The sequence below is a fragment of the Cuculus canorus genome, chromosome 13, assembly GCF_017976375.1.
Source record: "Cuculus canorus isolate bCucCan1 chromosome 13, bCucCan1.pri, whole genome shotgun sequence".
Taxonomy (NCBI): Eukaryota; Metazoa; Chordata; class Aves; order Cuculiformes; family Cuculidae; genus Cuculus; species Cuculus canorus.
This window is the reverse complement of record NC_071413.1, coordinates 10,650,033-10,673,132: the sequence shown is the minus strand read 5'-3', so window position 1 is coordinate 10,673,132 and position 23,100 is coordinate 10,650,033. Positions and strand designations below refer to the sequence as shown.

General features: G+C 57.3%; 3 protein-coding genes and 2 non-coding genes across 8 annotated transcripts; 2 read left to right on the top strand and 3 right to left on the bottom strand.

Moving 5' to 3' along the window:
* Positions 1-1,640: 1,640 nt before the first annotated feature.
* Positions 1,641-7,063, bottom strand: SETD6 (SET domain containing 6, protein lysine methyltransferase). Of its 2 annotated transcripts, none has more exons than XM_054078630.1 (9): positions 7,004-7,063; positions 5,670-5,768; positions 5,454-5,598; positions 4,487-4,628; positions 4,016-4,210; positions 3,714-3,837; positions 3,228-3,405; positions 2,871-3,013; positions 1,641-2,425 (listed from the first exon to the last, which is right to left on the bottom strand). In XM_054078630.1, the coding sequence occupies exons 1-9, from the start codon at positions 7,028-7,030 to the stop codon at positions 2,114-2,116; spliced, it is 1,365 nt and encodes a 454-aa protein (XP_053934605.1). In that variant the 5' UTR covers positions 7,031-7,063; the 3' UTR covers positions 1,641-2,113. The 2 variants fall into 2 exon arrangements, with proteins under 2 accessions (XP_053934605.1, XP_053934603.1); XM_054078628.1 differs by having other exon boundaries at positions 1,651-2,425; positions 3,228-3,408; positions 7,004-7,062.
* Positions 7,064-9,089: 2,026 nt separating this feature from the next.
* Positions 9,090-9,161, bottom strand: TRNAH-GUG (transfer RNA histidin (anticodon GUG)). Its single transcript has one exon. It is a non-coding gene; the product is annotated as a tRNA-His (tRNA).
* Positions 9,162-9,804: 643 nt separating this feature from the next.
* Positions 9,805-9,877, top strand: TRNAK-UUU (transfer RNA lysine (anticodon UUU)). The gene has a single exon. It is a non-coding gene; the product is annotated as a tRNA-Lys (tRNA).
* A 627-nt stretch (positions 9,878-10,504) lies between these two features.
* On the bottom strand, positions 10,505-16,727 carry LOC104068379 (SNF-related serine/threonine-protein kinase-like). Of its 2 annotated transcripts, none has more exons than XM_054079161.1 (6): positions 16,592-16,727; positions 14,437-15,077; positions 12,859-13,000; positions 12,479-12,691; positions 12,234-12,371; positions 10,505-12,088 (listed from the first exon to the last, which is right to left on the bottom strand). In XM_054079161.1, exons 2-6 carry the CDS (start codon positions 15,023-15,025, stop codon positions 11,224-11,226), a joined length of 1,947 nt encoding a protein of 648 aa, XP_053935136.1. In that variant the 5' UTR covers positions 15,026-15,077; positions 16,592-16,727; the 3' UTR covers positions 10,505-11,223. The 2 variants fall into 2 exon arrangements, with proteins under 2 accessions (XP_053935136.1, XP_053935135.1); XM_054079160.1 differs by having other exon boundaries at positions 14,437-15,074; positions 16,592-16,723.
* A 717-nt stretch (positions 16,728-17,444) lies between these two features.
* On the top strand, positions 17,445-21,669 carry AGRP (agouti related neuropeptide). 2 transcript variants are annotated; one of them, XM_009571198.2, is made up of 4 exons: positions 17,445-19,702; positions 20,232-20,422; positions 20,703-20,797; positions 21,414-21,669. In XM_009571198.2, exons 2-4 carry the CDS (start codon positions 20,248-20,250, stop codon positions 21,603-21,605), a joined length of 462 nt encoding a protein of 153 aa, XP_009569493.1. In that variant the 5' UTR covers positions 17,445-19,702; positions 20,232-20,247; the 3' UTR covers positions 21,606-21,669. The 2 variants fall into 2 exon arrangements, with proteins under 2 accessions (XP_009569493.1, XP_053934863.1); XM_054078888.1 differs by having other exon boundaries at positions 21,411-21,669.
* Positions 21,670-23,100: the final 1,431 nt, after the last annotated feature.

Below are 23,100 nucleotides of genomic sequence, written 5' to 3'. Positions count from 1 at the left end.
AAGGCAAGTTGTGTGGAGAAGTGTCTTGGTTGCAAGTTCACAAGCAGAGTTTGTCTCTCACAAAGCTGTGCTAGCAAGGAGACAGCTCGCAAAGGGGCGCAAAGCAGTGCCATTTGGGATGGGCCGAAGCTGCCTTCTGCCAGGCTCTGTGCAGGGCGCTAGTGAGCTGCGAGGAGGGGTGGCCAGAGTGGTGCCAGTATGTACATTCCTTCAGCCTGTGCCTTGCAGCCTAGTGCATAGTGGGAAAAAGAGCTTCACTGCTTTAAGACAGTACTGCTAGTTTTTTACAGCTCATTGACTGCTATCCTATGGGTGGAGAGGTCCGGATTTCCTGCTTTGCTTTACAGGATGGCCCATCTGACTGTGCTTCTGCTGCATAGAGGAAAAGCAAGATGCAGGGTACCACTGAGGGGACTGTGCCAGTGGGCTGCAGCTCAGAGGGCATTCTCTCTGACCTGCTTCTCGGCAGTATGGTGATGGTTGCCTACGTGTACAGGAATAGTCTCTTGCCAGCTCATATCTGGCATTTGTTTGGCAGGTCAGTAGTTATGCTGGAATTCAGCCTTTTGAAGTTGGAATTTTTAGTTCTGGTGTGCAACTCCTTGGGTTTGGATATGTAGAATTAACAGCAACTAGTTTATCCAGTCCAGATGCCATGGGACTTTTTCTGCCATTTAACTCTGGCAAGTGATATACAGAGCTTTTCAACTTCTACTAATGACTCAGTGCTCAAAGGACTCTTTGGTTCTGCACTAATGTTGTTGCATGTGGCTGGATCCCTTTAGGCTTCAGGAACTTAGACTGGTGTAAAGAGGTGGTGGAAGGTGGACAGGACTCAGCCAAGATCCCAGTAACACCAGTTTGGCTGGTAGCATTCAGCCACTGCAGTTTGTATCCTGTCTTGGCAGGTAAGGAGCCTGCAGGTGGTTGTGCGAATGTAAACAGTGACAGCAGCTCCCCAAGGATTACGTGTGTCTTTGCCAGCAGAGGCCCTGGCTATAATATACTTAATATTTAAGAAATGACGACATAACCTTTTGATTCACTTTGTGCATAGTTTGAAATCTAGTCTGCCGTAGGAAGAGAAGGGCCAAGATAGCAGACTGGACTCTCTAAACAGCCACTCCATTGCCCCACTGTGAAAGGGGGGGATTACAAAAAGCTACCCTAGGTACTGGGGGTACTACAGCTGGGACTGTAGCTGACCTTTATATACATGAGTACAGTCTGGGTTTTGCTTGTCTGCAATACTTCTAACTGCAGCAGCAGCAACGATCCCCCCCTTTTAGGTAGGGCTTTGCATCCTGTTGGAAGTTTACAGCATTGGCTGGATAAGAAACATTGCCTTTACTAAATACAGCTTGCCCTGCAAACCTCCAGTGTTTTGTCATGCGAAAACTGCTGACAGGAAAACAATTTGGCTAAATGTGATGCAGGGCAATGCCTGAACTCAGGGAAGAACTCTTATCAGCCAGAGAGTGTATATCAAATCCTCAGTCTACAGCACCTGCAGAACCGTGACACTGTTCCTTCGTAGTCTCAAGCCCATACAGGAACGCCTTTTATAAAGGTAAAAGTAATATCTTGCTCTACTGAGCCTACAGGAAAACCAGATGGATGGGCTTAGACTCTAAAATGCTCAGTATTAACAAAGTGTAGTCAAGAGTTTAATTTGTCAACATCTCCACCTGCACAGATATTTACTTTGAACCTCAGTAAGGCAAGAGGTACCAGTTGGATTTCTGCCCTCTTCATCTGCTCAGGGAGCAGTTCTTGCTGATGTTAAAATGACCCACTTGCTCTTCTGACAACGTACATCTGCCTTCCTGGAGCAGCCATTAGGAGATGTGGGCTTTCTGAGGTTGTCTAGGAGGTGTGCTGGAAGAAGCAGTTCTCGCTGTAAGACAAGGCCACCCAAACCACTTACTGTGCTGTGGAAGAGATTCTGTTTATATAGAGGTAGCTGAAAAGCCACATGCTTTTTGAGGGACAAATGGACCCATATTTAATCTTGCCATCTGTTCTCACTTCTGCATAAGCGATGGCCAGAGGCTGACCGATCTTCCCTTCCTGAGCACGGTTCAGGTAGTTCATTTCCAGAAGCTGTGACCTTCTAGCGTACCAGCTCTAGCAGCTGATGCAAGATCCTTTTCTGTCCATAGCGCACATGCAAAGCTTGCTGCTCCCTTTGACTCAGTTTCTCATAAGCTTCCTTGTTATTTAGCAAGTCCTGCTCTGCTTTCAAGTCTGACCCATAGGACTCCAGGGTTAGGAGCACACTGTCATAAAGGAGCTTCTTGCAAGGGGGTTTAAGTCTGGAGAGAGCCTCGTTAGAAAGGACAGAGTTTTCCTCTTCGTCGCTGTCGTCTTCCCAGCCATCTTGTTCCTTGTACTCCTTGAATTCTTCTTCTGACATACACAGCACCTGTAATGACCCAGGCAAAGAGACAAAGTCACTGGCAGTGTGAGCCCATGAGGTTTTCTCCTTGTAAGTGTGGTCTCGGGACCACATGGAACAGGTGAATTATCCATCAGCTGCACAAAAGGTGGGAGGGTAGAACTGGCTTAGATACCTTAACCACAGGTAACTTGTAAGAACACTGTGGGTGTTGGGAAGAGTCCTCAAGGACGGCTGCTACCTACAAATGTGCGAAGCTCTCCAGAACAGCAGTAGCCATGGAGCCATTTAAGACTGGTGTTTAAATACACATGGGCAGCCAGTTCAGGAGAGGAAAATGACTGACAGTACGTGGAGCGTGGCAGCTGGGCCACACACCCTGCTGCTTTTTGTGCCCGTGTATTAGTACCACACTGCCTTTACATGCTTATCCCCCTGAGCCTGTGCTCTTCCACCACTGGGCAGTGCTTACCTTCAGGGTCATGGACAGCTCTTCCTCTGTCAGCACCTCCTCCCAGCCAAGCACAAAGGCACCTTCCTCCCCCACCATCTCCAGCTGGCACAAGAAGTCCCACTGCTCAGAGACCAGCTGCTGCTCTGCTTTGCTTCTGGCACCTGTGAGGAGGACAGCAGAGGTGCAAGCCCAGCTCAGTGTGCAGTGGAGGGGGGAGTGAATGGAGAAGGGGAAATGGGAGGCAAAAAAGGCACAGCCCTAGCACCTGAAATGCTGGAACAGGCTGACTTTTCATGTCACCCATTTCATTACATCACTGTTCAACAGAGCTCCCTTGCCCCATCCTTTCCCAAAGTGGCTATGGGCGTCACTCACGCTGCAGTGCTGCCCTGCGTACTGTCACCATCTGTATGTCAGCTGTGTCGTTGATGTTGCCTGGGTATGGCTCTGCAAAGCCATACATGTGTAGGAGCTGCCAGTTGGCCATCTGCCCGTAGGTGTTGAAGATCTCTTGTCCTTTGCTGATGGGCTGTGTTGTAACCATCCGTAAACACTGCTGCAAGCGGGGAGAGAGGAGGCTTAGAGCTGTGGTGATCCTACTGCTCTCAGAAACAAGGTGTTTCGAAGGGGATCAGATGACTCTAAGCTCATGCTAGCTAAAGCCAAGCACGTGGCAGGGGTATGTTGAGCAAAACCATTTCATCCTAACGAGCTCCAGGCCAGACTCACTTGCAGCACTGGCAGGTGAGTGGCACTGCTCTGGGTTCAGCGAGCCGGCCCTGCTGTGCCACCGCTCCCAAAGGCCTTCAGCAAAGAGGAGCCGGCCTGTGCTGATGCCTGCCACAGTGGCTGTGCACTCACAGGAGAGTACTCCAGGTTGGCGTTATGGTTGGCCACGTGATTCAAAATATCTGCTACAGGCACCATCATGGGAGGATTGGGCCCCTTTTCATCTTCATCTTCCTCATCCAAAGGTTCCTGAAAGCTAAGGCAAGAGAGAGGAAGACAAGCCAGTTGTACGACTTGCAGCACAGGGCAAGCTTTGCCTCATACTCACCTACCTTCTTGCAACAGCAACCTTTTAAATGACACAGCCTATTACCTTCCCTGTGATCCTGCTCCTTATCCTTGCTCCCTGGTGGAGCAAAGCCCCCACCTCTCACCTGTAGGCCATGACAAATGCCACCAGCTGCTTGTACAGCTCCAGCGTGTGCAGCTTGGGGTCAAAGATGTTGGGGTGGGACTCCATGAAAGGCAGGATGATGGTGCTGTACTCCATGTGGATGTTAGCCAGGTCCTTGTCCACAGCTTCTGGGATGCCTGTGCCCTGCAGGAGCCTCTTTCGTTCTTCTTCAGGCCTGTTACGGGAAAACCAGCAGGTTTATCTCCATCTGCCCCAGGAAGAAGTCTCTATACACCCCTTCCTCCTTAAAAATATCAGCTTCCTGCACATTCCTATTTTCTGGCTGTGCCTGTAGCTGGCTCCAACCCTGGGTAGGGGAGTTCCTCAGGCTAGACCAGAGGGAAGAGGTCACACAGTAGGCCCACATCCAATCCCAAGCCTCCTGGTCAGCATATCCTGCATCTAGCTGTCCGCCTGGACCACCCCACAGCCCCCCTCGGTTTCACCTTACCAGAACATGGGGTGATCCAGGCTGCTGAAGTCCTTCCAGAGGGAGAAATAAGGCTGCCAGTAGGAGTCGCTGGCTGTGTACTCGTGCAGCAGCGCCAGCAAGAGAGGCACCCACCCAGATTGGCTCTGCAGGGATTCCTGTGCTGAGGAACCAGAGATGGCAGAGAAAACATAAGTTGCTTGGAGGTTTTGTCCCTTTCCTGAGAACAAATCTTCCACGACCCAACACATGTCTCCTTGCCCAGGGTGGGTTGTCCTGCCTTTACTCTGGAAGACATCCCCATGCCTGGGTTTCTCCTGTGCTGCTTTGGAGCCATGGCTGAGCCAGAACCCCCCACCCCACTGCTCACGGTACCTTCAGCAAGAACAGAGACATTCGTTTTCCTGGCAGCGCCTGTCCTGAAGCACCACGGTATGGGTGAGATCAGGGATAGGGCAGATGTGGGCTTTCCTCCTTGCCCAGCATGGGTCCAGGTCCCCTTGGGAGCCAACAGCCCTGCTCCTCCCTCCTCCAGCGTCCTGCACAGGGCAGGAACCTTCCTTAGACTTCATCCTGGACCCATTTCATAGAATCACTTGGTTGGAAAATACCTTTGAGATCATTGAGTCCAAACTACTCATCCACTACTAAACCATACCTGAGCACTTAATCTACCCATCTTCTAACCACTTCCACGGAGGGCGACTCACCCACCTTCCTCGGCCACTGTTTCAGTGCCTGAGAGCCCTTTCATTGAAGACATTTTTCCTCATGTCCAATCTAAACCTCCCCTGGTGCAACTCGATGCCCTTCCCTCTTGTCTTAACCCCTGTCGCTTGGAAGAGACCAGCGCGCATCTCGCTACGCCCTTCTTTCAGGCAGTTGTAGACAGCGATGAGGTCTCCCCTCAGCCTCCTTTTCTCCGGGCTGAATAACCCCCGTTCCCCATCCCTTCCCTCCCCCGGGGTAGCCCGCAGCCGCCGCTCACCTTCCAGCAGGAGCTCACGGAGGGAGCAGGTGTGCTGGGACAGCAGCGCTCCGCGGGGCACGGTGACGACGACCTCTCCGGGCTGCAGCTCAGCGGCCGCCAGCATCCCGTAGCCGGCCACGGCGCCCCGGCGGCTCAGCCGGACCTGCGGCGGCGGCCACGGTGAGGGGCGCGGAGGCGTTGCCGCCCGCCTCCCCCGCGGCCGCGCTGCCTCACCTTGGGGCTGAGCTCCACACCGGCGCGGCCGCACCACGCCAGGAAGGCGGAGAGGGGATCGGCGCGGCGCTTCCCGAGGGCGCTGCTCCCGGCCGCCGCCTGCGGAGGAGAAGCGGGGAAAGGCAGCGAGACCGAAAACGCCGGCAAAGCAGCTCTCTAAGACTCGTTCTGGAGTGTTAGAAAGCGAGCGGTAGGCGAGGAGCGATCTCCGTCAATGGTGTGCAGCGAGACAAGGGCTGGGACAGATTTCCCACATAGATGCGTATGGATATATTTTCCTAAGAATCTTACATATTCTATTAATTCCGAAGGTCTAATTTTAATGTTATTATGAACTTCACAACAGTCAAAACTCTTGCTGATTTGGCGCTTTGGATCCAGCTCTGCCTGCCCTTGAATCTGACATGGGGAAAGGCTGCAAACTGACCACAGGAGAGACCCCTTTTCGGCACAGATAACACTGAACACAGGGCATCACCATAGAACAGTTTGGGTTGGAAGGGACCTTAAAGATCATCTAGTTCCAACCCCCCTGCCATGGGCAGGAATATCCCACTGGATCAGGCTGCCCAAGGCCCATCCAACCTGGCCTTGAACACCTCCAGGGATGGGGCAGCCACAACCTCCCTTGGCAACCCATTCCAATGTCTCACCACCCTCATGGTGAAGAAATTCTTCCTAATGTCCAGTCTAAATCTGCCCCTCTCTGGTCTATACCGTTCCCCCTGGTCCTAATCCCACAAGCCTTTATGAATAGCCCCTCCCCAGCTTTCTTGCAGCCCCTTCAGGTACTGGAAGGTCGCTATGAGATCTCCTGAGCCTTCTCTTCTCCAGGCTGAACAACTCTCTCAGCCTGTCCTCATATAGAAGGTGCTCCAGTCCTCGGATCATCTTTGTAGCCTCCTCTGGACCCATTCCAACAACTCCAACTTCTTATGTTGAGGATTCTACAACTGGACACAGTATTCCAGTTGAGGTCTCACAGGAGAGGAATAGAGGGGCAGAATCCCCTCCCTCACCCTGCTGGCCGCGCTTCTTTGGATGCAGCCCAGGTTGCGGTTGGTTTCTGGGCTGCGAGCGCACACTGCCGGCTCACGTCGAGCTTCTCATCAATCGGCACCCCAAGTCCTTCTCTGCAGTGAGCAGGAAAACCCCGTTTGGAAGCAAACGCACCCCCAGAGGGACATTCTGTCTAACTCAAAAGAACACAATTACTCCAACGACACCTAACTCTCCTTTAACTTAAACCACAAACCCTGTTTGCAGCTGTGCTCCCCTCGCACAGGAGGGCGGCACAGAACTGCCCGGGCCGCCGTCCCCCTCCACCGCCTTACCTGGGGCCTCTTGGCGGCCGCCGCCATGGCGCTGCGGGCACGTGACCGCCGCACGTGGCGCGACCGCCGAGCCACGCCCCCTCCCGGGCCGCGCTGACGGCAGCCGCGGGAGGACAAACAAGGATGAGGGCGCCCACGCTGTGGCCGTCGATCGGAGGAGGATGATGGCACATACTCTGCGTGCCCTTCTGAGGGGGCTCTGTGTGCCCTTCTGAGGGCTCTGAGAGGTGACTCTGTGCCTCTCCGAGGGGATGGGGGCTCTGAGAAGCGTCTCTGTGCCTCTCCGAGGGGATGGGGGCTCTGAGAGGCGTCTCTGTGCCTCTCCGAGGGGATGGGGGCTCTGAGAGACCTCTGTGTGCTCCTCTGAGGGGTCTGAGAGGCCTCTGTATGCCCCTCTGAGGGGGTTGAGGGCTCTTGCGTGCCCCTCTGAGGGCTCTGAGAGGCGTCTCTGTTCCTCCCCAAGGGGACTGGGGGCTCTGTGTGCCCCTCTGAGGGCTCTGAGAGGTGTCTCTGTGCCTCCCCGAGGGGTCTGGGGGCTCTGTGTGCCCCTCTGAGGGGTTTGAGAGGCCTCTGTGTGCCCCTCTGAGGGCTCTGAGAAGGCTCTGTGTGCCTGCTAAGTGTTTTAGGGAGCTCTGTGTGCTCCTCTGAGGAGTTGGGGAGGCTCTATGCGCCCTTCTGAGCGGCTTGGGGGTGCCTCTGCACCCCTCTGAGAGGTGGGGGGGGTGTCTGTGGACCCCACTAAAGGTTTTGGGGGGCACTGTGTGTCCCTTCAAGGAGTTCGGAAGGTTCCTGTGTACCCCTCTGAAGGGTTTGGGGTCTCTGTGTGCCACTCCAAGGGGTTGGGAGGGGATTCTGTGCACCCCGCTAAGGAGCTCGAGGGCTCTGTGTGTCCCTCTGAGGGGTCTGGGAGGGCTCTGTGCGCTCCTATGAGTGATTTGAGGGGTTCTCTGTGCCCCTAAGGAACTTGGGGGGCTCTGTGTGTCTCTCTGATAGGTTTGGGGAGTTCTGTGCACCTCGCTGAGGGGCTTGAGGGCTCTGTGTGCCCCTCTGAGTGGCTGGGTGGGGGGCTCTGTGTGCCTCCCTGAGGAGTTGGGAGGACTCTGTGCACCCAGCTAAAGGTTTTGGGGGGCTCCGTGTGCCCCTCCGAGGAGTTTGGAAAGTTCCTGTGCACCCCTCTGAAGGGCTTGAGGGCTTTGTGTGTCTCTCTGAGGGCTCTGTGAGGGCTCTGTGTGCCCCTCCAAGGGGTTTTGGGAGGTTTCTCTGTGCCTGCTAGAGGTTTTGGGGGGCTCTGTGTGCCCCTCTGAGGGTTTTGGAGGGCTCTGTGCACCCCGATAAAGGTTTTGAGGGGTTGTGTGTGACTCTTCAAGGAGTTTGGAAGGTTCCTGTGCACCCCTCTGAAGGGTTTGAGGGTCTCCAGTTGTCTCTCTGCAGGTCCTGGGCATCTCTCCAAGGTCTCTGGTGCCACTGTGGCTCCATGGTACTCTGTCTCAATTCTACACTCGAGGCCTGGGCAGCACAAGGCTCGCAGCACAAGACATGGGCTAAAAGCAGTGGGCTCTCATTAATCAGGATAATTAATTTTATGGCCTGATTCATTCACCATGACCCACCCAACGAGCCATACGTGTCGGGTGGTGGTGTCCTTTCCAGTGCTGTTCCAAGGCACACGATCGCCCCTCCATTCCCCCAGCTCGTCACTCCTGACCCTGGCCCCATCAGAAAGGAGAACAGATGCCCTCTGTGGTTGTTCCTAATGAAGCCACTTAGTGCACACAGTGTGTTTGAAGAGGTCCCGTGAGGATCCTGGCTGTCCCCATGGCTCCCCCACCCCATGAGCATTTGGGGTTGGCTTTAATCAGTTCCAGATCTGTCTGCAATGGGCCAGGATGTCTGGGTGGGTTCCCTATGAAGCAAAGGGGCTCTTTCCTGCAGAACTGAGAGGAAAGGCAGGAGAAAAGGAAGGGTGGCTTTCAGGAGTCCCTCCGAGCTGGTGGCCCCCTCCTAGGGCATGGCCATGCAACCCCCCCTCCTCGCAGCTGCCTCCCTCGCCCTGCAGCGGCCTTTCCCAGGCTGCTGGCAAAAGCTCTGCTGTGACTCGGATTCGAACCGAGGTTGCTGCGGCCACAACGCAGAGTACTGACCACTATACGATCACAGCTGCTGCTTTGCTCCTGATGGATCCCCCCCGATTCCTTCATGGGCGGTGTGGGGGCAGCGGGGGTTTTACAGCCCCCCTACAGCCCCTGCTCGCCCTCCCCACAGGCGCAGCCCTACGGCACCGACGCCTTTCTGGGAGCATCCCTGGGTCAGGATCAGGGCCCTGGTGGGACGCCAGCCCGGTCCGTGCCCGAAGGCGGGTGCTGAGCTCCATGTGTGCAGGCAGCGCGGCTGAGCGGGCTGAGGAGCCGGCGCTGGGCTCTGGAAACACAAGTTCAAAGCCCACTGCTGGTGGGGTATTATTTTCCCAGGCTGCTGCGATTGGCACCCACAGCCCGGGCCGGGTCTCCTCCTCCTCTTCCTCATCACTCCAGCTTTTGGCTCTCCCCAGGAGGACGAGCCTGGTGTTTGTGCCTCACCTTTCCCAGTGATCCCGTCCTCAACTGAGGAAGAGGTGCCAGGGCAGGGTAGAGGTCCTGGTGGTGCTCCGCCTCATGGGAGGATGCCCTCCGCTGTGATGGCCTCGTTGGGGCACTGTGGGGGTGGAAGAACTCGCAGTAAGTACTTGTGTTGTCCCACTGATGCCACAGTGAAGAGGAGCCCTTGCTGCCTGTTTTGAGCATCCCAAAAATACCCAAATGTGAGCCTGGATAGCTCAGCTGGGAGAGCATCAGACTTTTAATCTGAGGGTCCAGGGTTCAAGCCCCTGTTCAGGCGAAGACTTTATCCTTTAGGAACCTCAAGGTCTCTCCGGGGCCACAGGCTCCCCAGAGCTCCTTTCTCTGCTTCTTTTCCCCCCATCTCCATCCTCTCTGACACCTGCACAGCACTGCTTCCAGACAGTACCTCAGGGAGAGGGAGACGGAGACTGTGTCAGAGGATGGGCACAGGTAACGGCATTATTTAGGGATATACACAAAGGGAGATATAAAAGAAGGGAGAATGCAGTGCTTTTGTCATGGCCCAGACCCTCCCTGCACCTCTGGGTGTTCCTCATCCCTGTCCTTATTCCCCTACACCCCCAGGAGCTCTGGTTTGGATCCTTATCCAGGGGCAGGCAGAAACCCTGCTCTGCCTTGAGGGACAGCCACCGACACACCACGCTGCCCAAAACCTCCCTCCTCAAGAAGGGGCTGTGTTGGCTGACACTCTCCTTCTCCGCAGGGATGCGGTGGTGGCTGGTAGGGCAGCCAGGCAGGGCTAAAACAGCCCTGGGCAGGGAGAGTCAGTGCCCACCATCCCCTTCCTGCTGCACAGCCCCCAGCCCAGTCCCTGCTGCCCACCTCAGCCCTGGCAGATGCTCCCTGGCAGCCAGCCCTGGGGCCTGGCCTTTGCAGGACTGGAGGATGGCAATAGTTTTGCAACAAGACGTGGCACCAGCATAAACCCACGAGCTTATTTTATTGGCCCGACGAACTTTGTTTCCCAGTGGCTCCCATCACTTCTGCCCGAGCCGCGCAGCTCGGACTGAGCTCCAGCCCACGCTTCAATCGTCATTCATTTCTTGCCAGCAAGAAAACAAAGAGATAATAAATAGGATGCTTATTTGCAGGGGGGAGGGGGAGGCAGGGAAGGGAAGGGCTTTGGGTCACCGGCAGCCGCGGGCAGGGCTGTGCCTGGCCCCGGCTGGGGGGTGGCAGAGGGGCTGCAGGCAGAGAAGCAATGGGGGATATATCAATCTCTATTTAATTACATTAAAATAGACTATTTTAAAAAATTATTATTTCTAGTAGTTAAAAAAGCATGTGTCATGGTCCATGCAGGGCTGTGGAGATGCCCCAGGGGTTTGAGGACTCACTGGCCAGTGTGGGGACAGACCCCAGCCTGCTTCCCACCCCGGGCAGTCCTGTCCCAAGGGTCTGTTCCTGCCTGGTCCCAAGCACCACAGCGGGTGCCCAGGGTGGCTGCCAGTGGGGTGGCCACTGGGGGTGACAAAGCAGGGACACTGTGCCTCCCCTCACCCCCACGTCCACTGCTCCACAGGGCTTAGGTGGGACCCACGGTGGGGGAGCAGGTGCCCTCCCACACACCACAGTGGGGCTGGACCCTCACCACATGGGGGTTTAAATGACGTGGCAGCAGTTGAACTGCCCCAGGGAGAGGAGGCTCTCCTTGGAGCCCGGCTGGATTTTGAAGGCCAGAGCTTTCTCGCAGAGTGGGAACTGCAGGAGCCTGTCCCGCAGGCTGCCCCCCTTGCCCTTGCCCGGGTCCAGCTTGATCACATTCTCCACACCCCCCTCGGTGCCCCCCGGGCCCAAGCTCTCCCCCGACCACCGGGCAGGGCTGCTCAGGAACTCGGGCGCTGGGGACTTGTCTGTGGGGCCTGGAGGGGTGGTGGGGGTCACCTCTGCCCCTGGAGCCTGGGGAACCCCAGCAGAGCCACTGCAGGGTGATGGGATGGCTCCCCTTTCCCCAGGGCACCCTGCCAAGGAACCCTCAAGCTCTACATCCTCCACCCTCCTGGGGGGCTCAGCTCCATCACCCCACATGGCGAGGGGACCCCAGCCCCCACTCATTCCATTCCCAGCCCAGGCTGCCCCCAGGTGCCCGCCCCGGCCCCCCAGCTCGGACCCTGGCCCCCACACCTCCCCACGGCCAGATGGGCGGCGGGAATGCAGGAAAGCTCGCATCTGCTCCTGGTTCAGCGAGCTGCTCTTCCTCTCCATGGCACTGGGCTTCCCCTCCTCTTCCTCGTCCTCCTCTTCTTCCTCCTCACAGATCTGCTGCAGGGCCGGGGTGCTCTTTGTGATAGCGGTCTCAATGGCAGGGACCTTCAGCAGGGTCCCATGAGGCTGCCGGCCCACCATGTCCCCTCCGGTGGGCAGGGGGGGCAGCCGGGAGCTTGTGGTGAGGCCACTCGGCGCGTCCGTGAAGGGCAAGAGGCCGCTGGCGCTGCCCTTGGGGTTGAACGTGTCCGATAAGTTGGTCCTGAGAAAGGGGAGGATGGAGGTGTTGGTCCGCAGCCGGGCATCAGAAGGGCTATGGTGAGAAAGGGGAGAGGGGGCCAGCCGGGACCCTGCTCCGGGGACCCAGGGTGGTGTAGAAGGGGATGGGGGGCAGCAGGGGCGCTCACCTGCTCTGCACCTCCTTGGCCAAGTTGTAGACAAGACTGAGGCGCTGGCCCTGCTTCTCCTGCTTCTCCCGCAGCATCCTCTCCGCCAGCAGGAAATACGTGGCCGTGATGTGGTTGTAGCGGTCAGCCTCCAGCGCCCTGCGCGGGACCAAGGGACCCACGTTGGCACGTGAGGGATGCACTTGGAGGGACGACGACAGCCCTTCACAGGGGCTCCCACCTTGGCCTCCCACCCCATCACTCACTCCTGGATGGTGTCCCGGTCAGCGATGTTTCCGCAGGTCATGGCCTGGAGGATGATTTCGTGCTCCTCCTTGGATACTCGCTTGTGGGACGTGAGGGGCAGCAGGCAGCGGCTGGCGGGGGACGGGTCCACCCCCTGCAGCCATGCATGGCCCTCAATCTGCTCCAGGGACGCTCGCTGCTTTGGGTCCCGCTGCAGCATCCTGGAGATGAGACTGACAGGGAAAGAGGCGACGCTGCAGTCCTGCAGCAGCATGCGAACCCCAAACTCTGCAGCTTTTCCCCCTCTTTCTCCCCTCAGCCCCCAGGAATCCGCAGGGGTGGCGCGCCTCCCTGGGGGTGGTAAGTCGGGGTCCCTCGGGGAGGGGAGAGAGGTGCTTACTCAGCGCATTGTGCTGAAACGTGGGGGGGGACAGTGTAGCGGCAGTCCATGATCATGGTGAGGGTCTCACTGTCGTTGGCCTCCTGGAAGGGGGGGTGGCCACATACCAGCATGTAGAGGATGACCCCCAGGCTCCAGATGTCTGTAAGAAGAAGCAGCAGTTCAGGCTGTGCCCACCACAGCCCAGGACACCATTCTGACCCTGGGAGGGTCCATGCCCCCATCCCCAGTGCTGATCCAGCAGGTACCAGTGTTCCTTGGGATGCTCCTTGGAGGCAACATCTCTCAGGGCTTGCCCCACAGGCATGGGGACCACAGACCCATTGAGGTGGGGAAGGACCTTCACCATCCCCACATCCAAGCAGGTCTCAGGGAGTTTCACCAAAGCAGTTGAGGTCTCATCCCCTCTCCCAGGTGGGGTCAGGAAGGCCAGCCCTGAGTTCTGGCCCCCTCATCACCCACCCACGGTACCCTTTGAGGTCATTACTCTGCTTACCAGTTCCCAAACAGAACCCCACACACACACCATCCCGGACCTGGGCTGTGCCTGCAGGGACACCACAGCAATGGGAGAGGGCACACAGCACCAATTCGGGCTCTCCAGCTGCCTAGAGCTGAGCAAGCACCAGCCAGAGCAGGATTCCTGCCCCGGGGACAGGGACAGAACCAGCAGCATCTTCACCTGCTCCTTCTGAGGAATACACAAACCCTCTGCAAAAGCCCTTTTTCAGGATGCTGAGCATGCCCTGCAGCTCTCCATTAATACCTTCAGCTTCTTAAGTCAAGCGCCTGCCTTTGAAGATTTCTCATCTGTGCACTTTTCTCCCTTCATTTCCCTTTGCAGAGCCACCAGCTTATTTTTCTACAGCCTCCACAAGCTGTCTCTGTTTTCATCTCTGGAGCTGCCTTTCTCTGAGCTAATGCTGGGCTTTTTCCTTTAAGAGCTTGTGTTTTGTTTTGCTAAATCCTCCTGCCCCAAATTCCAGCAGAGCTGGCTCGGGTCTGCTTCCCTCCTGCCCCTCTGTCCTAGCAGAGCCTCTCGGTGCCCCCGATCCCCGTCACACTCCAGGACTGTCTCCCTGGCCTCCCTGCACCCCAGCCAGCAGAGGAAAGGTGCTGGAAGCCACAGAGAGGAAGCGGTTTTCAGGGCGGGGATGGAGGAAAGGAAACTTTCCGAGCTCCTCCACCCAAACGCCAGCATCCCGAGCAGGTTTCCTTCCGGCATCATCCAAATACGTGCCAGCACTGGCTGTACCCTCGTGCTGCTCCTCCCCAGCCCTGATAGATATCATGCTGGGCTTGCAGCCTGCTCAGGCTTTTTCCCCTCCCTGGCACGAACCATTGCCCATCGGGATCTCAGTGCGTGCAGGGATGGTTTCCACAGGGAAGACCACCCTGTGCCAAGGGGTGGGCAGCTGAGCATCCAAGGGACAGGATTGCTCCCCTTGGGCACAGCAGTGCCACCACAGCACGGGTGCTCCCAGCATAAGGAGCCAAAAGAGAGGTAATGCCTGGCTGGCAGGACCTTGCTCCAGGGAACGGACAGACAGGAGACACGTCTTCACCCCCTACCCTTACCGACAGCCGGGGCATCATATTCATCCCCGAGCAAGATCTCAGGTGCCGAGTAGGCCAGTGAGCCACAGCTGGTGGTGAGCATTTTGCCAGGTTGGAAGCGATTGCTGAAGCCAAAGTCTGTGAGCTTGACCACTCCCTGCTCCTGGAAGAAGACGACATTCTCGGGCTTGAGGTCGCGGTGCACCACGTGGAGCTTGTGGCAGTAGGAGATGGCGTGGACAATCTGGGCGAAGTAGTGCTTGGCCCGTGCCTCGGCCAGCCCACCCTCATGCCGCATGATGTGGTCGAACATGTCCCCTCCGTCACCCAGCTCCAGGATGAGGTAGAGCTTGGCGTGTGTGTCAATGACCTCGTAGAGGCGCACCACGTTGGGGTGCTGGACCAGCTTCATGCAGCGCACCTCTTGCAGGAGCTGCCCGGCTGCTTCTCCTGCCAGCTTGCTCTTGTCAATCACCTTGACGGCCACTCGCTGTCCAGTGAAGACGTGCCGTGCCAGCTTCACCACCGCAAAGTGACCCTTGCCCAGCGTGCGCTCCAGGTCGTACAGCCCCGCAATCTTCCCCTCCACACAGCCCTGCACCCCAGCCATGGTGGCGGCGTCAGGTGGGGATGGTCATCGGGCACTGCTGGAGGGGGAGCTGCTAAGGGAAGTCGGGTGGGGGATGAAGCACCCACAAATACCACATCCCCAAGCATCATGGACATCAGGACCCTTAGGAATCAGTGCCCAGCACCCTGGGCACCCCTGACATCCACTTCCTAGTGTCCAGCATCCTAGGACCTGGGCACCCATCTGTACCCCCACTTCTAGTCCCCAGCATCCTCAGCACCCCAATACCCCCACCTTCAGTCTCCAGCACCCCAGAGCATCCTGATATCCCCACCTCCAGCTGCCAAGCATCCCAGCACCTTGGGGACCCAATACCCCCACCTTCAGGTCTCCAGCCCCATGGGTCCCTCAAATGTCTCACCTCCGCTACTCAGCATATGGAGCACCCCAATACCCCATCTCCAGATTCCCACTCTCCTGCACACCAGGCACCCCAATACCCCCACCTCCAGTCTCCAGCACCTTGGGCACCCCCATACTGCCAATTCCAGGTCTCCAGCATCATGGGTACCCCAATGCCCTCCCTTCCACTCCCAGCACCCTCGGCACCTGCACACACCACCTCTACTTCCCATCACTTTGGGTACCCTCCCTTCCGCTCTCCATCACCCAGGGCACCTCAATGCCCCCCACTCCCCATAACCGTGAGCACCACCACAGCCCACCTTCCCTCCCCATCACTCAGGGTACCCCAATATCCTCCACTCCCCACTACCCTGTGGATCTCTATATCCCCCTCTTCAGCCCCCTGACACCCCATCACCCTAGGCACCCCCATACCCCCACCTCCCCTCACCACCACCCTAGGCACTGCTATACTTCCTACTCCCGATTACTCTGAGCACCTCAATAGAACCATAGAATAGTTTGGGTTGGAAGGGACCTTAAACATCATGTAGTTCCAACCCCCCTCCCTATCACTCTGGGTACCCCAATACCCCCCACTCTCCATCACCCTGGTTACCCTGATGCCCCCCACTCCCCGCCACCCTAATTACCCCATCCCCTCCCCATCACCCTGGTTACCCCCATGCCTTCCCCTCCCCATCACCCTGGGTACCCCAATACTCCCCATTACCCATCACCCTGGCTATCACTACACCCGACTCCCCATCACTCTGGGCTCCCCAATACACTCCACTCCCCACCACCCCAGGGCACCCCTGCTCTCTCCTCCCCATCATTCTGAGTACCCTGATGCCGCCACTCCCCATCACTCTGGGCACCCCAATGCCCTCAACTCCCCATACTCTGGATACCTCAACACCCTCCCCATCACCCTGAGCACCCCAATGTCCTACCCTCCTCCCCATCACTCTGGGTACCCCCATATCCCCGAATCCCCATCACCCTGGTTACCCCTATACCTTCCCCATCACCCTTGGCACCCCAATGCCCCCCACTCTCTATCACCCTAGTTACCGCATGCCCTCCCCATCACTCCGGGCACCCCCATTCCCCCACTCCCCATCATCCTGTTTACACCAATACCCCCCCACCCCTCTACCCCGGGCGCCGCAATGCCCCCCCTCGCCCTCCCCTCACCGGGCGCGGAGCTGCGGTGCCGGGTACACCCGCCCCGTGACGTCAGGGCCGGGGCGGGAGCCTTAAAGGGCCCGCGGGCCGCGCTGAGACCGGGCGGTGCTCATCGCACCCGCGGCGGCCGGGAACGAGGAGAGGAGGGAGAGCCCCGAGTCCGGGCCTGGCAGCCCTGCTGCCTCCCGAGGGTCCCGCGGTGGGAGCTGCAACGAACTGGGATGGCGGGAGGAGAGGAGGCTGATGAGCACAGCCCAGCGTGAGCCCAGGGCGGCAGCATCGCCAGAGGGGAGCGGTGTCTGGGGAAGCGCCTGACGCAAAGGGCGAGGGAGGGGGTTCTGCCCCTCTGTTCCTCTCCTGTCAGACCTCAACTGGAATACTGTGTCCAGTTCTGGAATCCTCAGCATAAGAAGGAGATGGAGCTGTTGGAATGGGTCCAGAGGAGGCTACAAAGATGATTGGAGGGCTGGAGCACCTTCTATATGAGGACAGGCTGAGAGTTGGGGTTGTTCAGCCTGGAGAAGAGAAGGCTCTGAGGAGACCTTATAGTGACCCTCCAGTACCTGAAGGGGCAACAGGAAAGCTGGAGAGGGACTGTTCACAAAGGCTTATGAGGATAGAATGAGGGGCAATGGGGATAAACTGGAGAGGGGCAGATTTAGACTGGACATAAGGAGGAATTCCTCCACGATGAGAGCGGTGAAGCACTGGCACAGGTTGCCCAGGGAAGCTGTGGCTGCCCCATCTCTGGAAGTGTTCCAGGCCAGGTTGGATGGGCCTTGGGCAGCCTGAGCCAGTGGGAGGTGTCCCTGCCCATGGCGGGGTGGGGGGTTGGGGGGTTGGGGGTTGGAGCTGAATGGGCTTTAACATCCTCTTCCAACCCAAACTATTCTATGAATCTATGGGTTTAAAGCAAACACGCTATCAGAGGGACATTCTGTCTAACTTCCAAGGAATACAGTTACTCAGATGAAACTTAACTCTACTTTAGCTTAACTCAAAAACATTCCACTTTTTGTAACAGTGACCACTCCTCGTATCAGGATGGGCTCCTGCCCCGCTGCCCTCCTGACTGGGACAACCATTATCCCTGCCGTGCCCAGACTCACTCGGTCGCCCACTCCCACCGTCGCTTGCTCCAGGAGCACCAAGCCAGGGCTGGGGGCGCAGCTTTGCCCCCCACTCTTTTCCTGGAAGCGGCCCCCGCGAGCGGCCGGCTGCCTCATTTAGCTCGTTACTGGCTATGGAGATGCGCACAAAGCAGACGTTCCTTCTGCAGATTAAAAAGCTCTCAGCACAGCAGCCCTCGTTACCGCTAATGCCTTCCCAGAAGTCCTGTACTGCAACCCTGCACGCTGCAAACAGGCCCTAATGAGTTGGGCTGAGGTCTCACTCAGGGGCTACGTCAGCCAAAGGCCGGAGGGACCGAGTCCCAGTCCCTCCCGGGCTGGGGATGCAGAAGCTGGGAGGATCAAAATGCTCAGCCACAGGAGTGGGGCTGGTTGGGGCACTCAACACCCACCTGGGCTCTGGGAATGGTAAAGGAAGGAGCGGGGCTGCCAAGACTGTCTCAAACACTGATGAGTCTACATCCAGTGCAGGAGGCAGCTGGGGGCTGTGCTCTGATGACCCAGCTGGGTGCTGAGTGCTTCCTGCAGCTGGGGACCAAACCCCTCTCATGATTTATCTCCCCATTTCCTTGCAGGGCTTCAGCCGCCCAAGGACATGGGCATTTCCAAAGGAGCCCAGATGAGCTGCTAACCTGGGGATGGGCAGGCTGTGGGCAGGCAGAGGGGGATGCTGGCAGGGAAGCAGAGGAGGTGGCAGCCCCTAGGATGTTGGGTGCTCAGGCAGTTTGGGACCCTGTGTGTGCATCTGGGAATTCAGGTGGCAAGGTGATTCCTTTCTGTCTTCTGGCACTGAGGTTTGTAGGAAACAGCTCTCAGGTCTGCTGCTGTTGGTAGAGGAGAGGACTGCGGAGGTTCTGTGAATGAGCAGCATCTCCCGTCGCAGCCTCTTTTGGCTTGCTTCCCTGCCTGGCTCTTCATCGTGAAAGGCCCAGGAGTGTTGAGGTCAGGTCCTTCTCCTGATGGGGAGCTGGGTGCTGCAAGCTCTTATCCTTTTGGGTAATTCCCTGTTGTACACATGCCAACGCTGCTTGAAACCCTCTGTTCAAATGGCTGGAACAGGCACGTGGTGTGCTGGGATGCTGCAGCTGATAGTCCCCTGCAGCCCTGGCCGGGAGAGGCTGCAGAGATGTTGCCTACACCAGCGCTGGGCCCAGTGGCTGCGGGGCTGTAGCTGCATCAGGCTTGCTGCAGCTCCCTTTGTGTTTTGGATTGTTCTTTAAAGGTCTCAGCACCAAGAAGCTCAAGGATCTACATATGGTGTCTATAAAAGCCAGTGTCGGGGCTGGGGAGAACAGTGGAGCTAGTTCCTTCCTTCCCATGGTGAAGTTCCCTTCCTTCCCTTCCTCCCCTGAGAGCACTTGGCTCTGGGGAGCTGCAGATTTTCTAAAGGAGAAATGAAAAGAGAGATGTGGTTAATAGAGGTGAGAGCCTGAAGAATCTGCAGATGGTGAGCGGTCAGGAGTGGAAGACTTCTGGAGGCTCTGGACTGTGTGTGGACACCTGCCAGGAGCTGTGGGTGGGCAATGTTCCCTTTGAAAACCGTTAGAGAGCTTGGCGTGTCTTGGACAAAACGCCTGCTGCCCTGGTGTTTAACTGGGAACTGAGAGATGTCCTCAAGCCGCAGCCTTGGCGCTGCTTAGGCATGACTGGAAAGGCAAGCGGCCTGGAAGGGTGGTGGGGATTGCTCCGTGGCATTTGGGATCAGTGGGGATCTGTTCCTCCCCGCATCCATGCGGGGTGCAGAGATGGAGTCCCCCCTCCCGCCTATCACCCTGCTGCAGTGTCTCTGTCCAGACAAAGCCCGTTTCCAGAGAAGCCCACCTACTTGGTAGTTAGCGAAGTCATGTGGCTGCAGCACTTAATTAATAAAAAGCCAATATAAATCCCAGTAAGCATGTGGGGAGGAGGACATCGAGGCAGACAGCAGTAGCGGCGCTCCTGGCGAGCTCAGTGGAGCAGCAAGCAGCAAGTCTCCTCTGTGCTTGAAGAGGTCAGTGCTTCCAATGGGAAGGGTCTGGGGGCATTTGCATGTGATACTGATGGCCGTGGGGCTCCCCACACTGAGGAGGGGCCTCTCCTGGCAAAGAGCTGAGCGATTTTGTGAGGATGGGGAGATGATGAGTGGCCGGCAGAGCTCTGGGCTGCTGGAGCCAGGGCTGGAGCCCCATTGCTGCCAATACAGCAGGTGTTGGGTTCCACAGGACTTGGGTCCCAGCAGAGACTGGGCGTCCTCAGAAAGGTCAAGCCTCACTCCATCCTCTGCTGCTCACCCCCCTCTGTGGTGAGACCATAAATGTGCCTGGACACAGGGTGTCCCGCTCTAGAGGGTCCATGCAAAGGTGTCAGGCATGCGGTGGCCTGAGAAAAGCTCTAAAGTCCCAGACAGCAAACAGCCTGGTGCAGCGGCTGTGCTGGCAGAGGCTGCCCCTCACTTGAGGGGTGACAGTGGTGGGGTGGAGGTGGGGGCCAGACCAGGCTGCCCACGGGCAGACTGACACAGGCTGGGCCCCTCTGCGCAGGTTGTTCCTCAGGACCATGCTGAACGTGGTGCTGCTGTGCTGCGGACTGCTGCAGGGGCTCCAGGCCATCCTTGCTGCCGACCTTGGCCGTGGCCATCTGCTAAAGGCAAGTGGTGGGCTGGAGGGAGCTGACAGAGCCCACTATTCCAGCCTGCTACGGAAAGTCAAGGAGGTGTCTGCAGAGCCAGCGGGTGAGTCCTGTGCCTCCCTGTCCTCCTACTGCCCCCCACCAGCCTTTTGCTGGCATGCTCAGGGCCCCCCAAACTGAAGTGGGGATCACACATTCAGGGCTGGATGCACAGGATCCTCTTAAAGCAGCACAACTTCTCCTGTCGCTGGCAAGTGGGAGCAGGCTGGCAGCCCACAGAGGGTGAGGGGCATTTTTTTGGGAGGCACACACAACCATGGGGAGAAGAATCAGAGCAGAACCCCCCCTGCAGCCTCCTTTACCGGCCTTTCTCTATCTCACAGGAGCTCTCCCCAGGATGGGGTTCGAGCAGATGGCCCTGGAGGTCCAAGAAGCTGATGGTGACCTTGTGCAGAGAGTTGGCATGCTGGAACCACAGGTAATTCTCCCCGAGCTTTCCCACAAACACCTCAAAGAGCCAAATGGGGAGCTCGGGGCACAGCAGCCTCCTCTGTGCCTTCAGAGCCAGGGGTGCTTTGGACCCCAAAGTGGCGCTGCCTGTGGAGTATCTGTTTGTCACCTGCAGAGGAGCCAGGGCAGGGAGAAGCTGAGGCTGCCTAGAGCTGCAAGGGGCTGCGGCATTTGGGGACAGTAGTTCAAGTCTGCACTCCTGCGATCCATTTAATTAACCTCAAGCACAGCCCAGGAAGGCTCTGCAGAGCTGGAACTCACCAGGTGGTGCCGTGTCTTGCCTGGCTCAGACCCTGATGCCTTTTTTTAGCAAAATGCATGGCACCCTTCACTAAAGTTGAGGCTGCACTTAAAAATAAATAAATAAGTGCTTGAGACATCGTGGAAGAGGCAGTGACGCCCACAGAGACCCCAGGGGCTCAGCGTTGATTTCCAACAGACCGAGCCCAAAGCTGAGCGTGACAGCACTCTCCACTGCTGGCAGCGGCAGGTTTCAGCAGTCACCCTTGGCTCTTCCCCGTGCCGTTCTGTATCGCTGACACCATGAACAAGCACCAACTCTTCCCCTCTTCTCTTTCCAGCAGGCATCGTCCACAGAACTGCTAGCTGCGGGCCGTGAGGAGCGCTCCCCTCGCCGCTGCGTCCGCCTCCTGGAGTCCTGCCTCGGGCACCAGGTCCCCTGCTGCGACCCCTGTGCCACCTGCTACTGCCGCTTCTTCAACGCTTTTTGCTACTGCAGGAAAATCAGCACTGGTTTCCCGTGCGGCAAGAACTAGCGCCTGTGCCCCAGGGCCACCTGCTCCTCATCCATGCGTGCTGCCTCCTCCTTTGCAGCTCTAATAAACCAGCCATTAGCAAAAGCTGTTGCGGAGTGGGAATGGTTTGATGCATTTTCTTGGGATCTCAGGGGACAGGGGTGGCAGCGAGGTGCCAAGGAGGTGTTTGCAGAGCCAGGGGGTGAGCCCTGCAGGCCCCTGTCCTCCTGCTGCCCCCCATCAGCCACTTGCTGGCATGCTCAGGGCCCCTCACATTGAAGTGGAGACTCAGGTGGGCACACGTCCACACAGCTAAGAGTCCAGAGCAGCTCCGTGTCAAACAAAATAAGAGTTTTTTTTCCAGAGCAGTTTCTGCAGGGCCCTCCCTTACCAGATGAGCGGTCTCAGCAGAAGCGGTGCCACAGGAGGTGACAATTAGTCTGTGCTTTCTTCTCCCACCAGTATCGCTCACGGTGGCCCAGGCTGCTTTACACCCAGAGACTCTGCAATCTGCCAACCTCAAGGCATCAGTGACCAAAGGGGTACTTGCAGCATGGGTGCAGCCAGTGCAGACCATCCCTTCCTCTGCCACTAATCCATAGGGATGGCTTTATGGCCTCAAGATGTGCCAGGAGAGGTTTAGATTGGATATTAGGAAAGATTTATTTATTAAATGAGTGGTGAAGCATTGGAATGGGCTGTCCAGGGAAGTGGTGCAGTCACTGTCCCTGGAGGTGATCAAAGAATGCATAGATGTGGTGCTTCAGGACATGGTCTAATAGGCATGTTGGTATTTTGTTGGTGGTTGGACTTGATGATCTTAGAATCATAAAATCACTAAGATTAGAGAAGACCTTTGTGATCCTACATGTCACCAGGTGAACCCAAGGGACAAAATATGTCTGTGGGGGCTGTGAGAAACCCCCAAACCCCACAGACAGGTGCCAGAGGCGAACCTCAGTCCTAGTCCCATTGTAGGTGTGGCTGGTGGGGCGCTCAGCCTGCTCCCCAGGGAAGGAGAAGGTCTCACAGGGCGCTGGGAAAGCTGTGACATGCGTTTGCAGCCCAGAAGGCCAATCGTATCCTGGGCTGCACCCAAAGAAGTGTGGCCAGCAGGGCGAGGGAGGGGATTCTGCCCCTCTGTTCCTCTCTCATGAGACCCCACCTGGAGTCCTGCATCCAGTTCTGGAATCCCCAACATAAGAATAGTATGGAGCTGTTGGAACGGGTCCAGAGGAGGCTACAAAGATGATCTGAGGGCTGGAGCACCTCCCATATGAGGAGAGGCTGAGAGAGTTGTTCAGCCTGGAGAAGAGAAGGTCATGAGGAGACCTTAGAGCAGCTCCCAGTACCTGAAGGGGCTCCAGGAAAACTGAGGAGGGACTTTTTACAAGGGCACGGAGTGATGGGACGAGGGGGAATGGCTTTAAATTGAAGGGGGGGGGAGATTTAGGTTAGAAATTAGGGAGAAATTCTTCACTGAGGGTGGGGAGGCACTGGGTCAGTTGCCCAGGGA

Coding starts and splice junctions, on each gene's coding strand:
- SETD6 (XM_054078628.1), bottom strand. CDS start 7,030: ATGGCGGCGGCCGCCAAGAGGCCCCAG. Junction 4,629..5,453: donor CCGTGAGCTCCTGCTGGAAG/GTGAGCGGCGGC, acceptor CTGGTTCCTCAG/CACAGGAATCCCTGCAGAGC. Junction 3,014..3,227: donor ACGCAGGGCAGCACTGCAGC/GTGAGTGACGCC, acceptor TCCTCCTCACAG/GTGCCAGAAGCAAAGCAGAG.
- LOC104068379 (XM_054079161.1), bottom strand. CDS start 15,025: ATGGCTGGGGTGCAGGGCTGTGTGGAGGGGAAGATTGCGGGGCTGTAC. Junction 13,001..14,436: donor ATATGATGCCCCGGCTGTCG/GTAAGGGTAGGG, acceptor TTCTTCTTACAG/ACATCTGGAGCCTGGGGGTC. Junction 12,692..12,858: donor GTTTCAGCACAATGCGCTGA/GTAAGCACCTCT, acceptor TTTCCCTGTCAG/TCTCATCTCCAGGATGCTGC.
- AGRP (XM_054078888.1), top strand. CDS start 20,248: ATGCTGAACGTGGTGCTGCTGTGCTGCGGACTGCTGCAGGGGCTCCAG. Junction 20,423..20,702: donor GGTGTCTGCAGAGCCAGCGG/GTGAGTCCTGTG, acceptor TCTATCTCACAG/GAGCTCTCCCCAGGATGGGG. Junction 20,798..21,410: donor TTGGCATGCTGGAACCACAG/GTAATTCTCCCC, acceptor TTCTCTTTCCAG/CAGGCATCGTCCACAGAACT.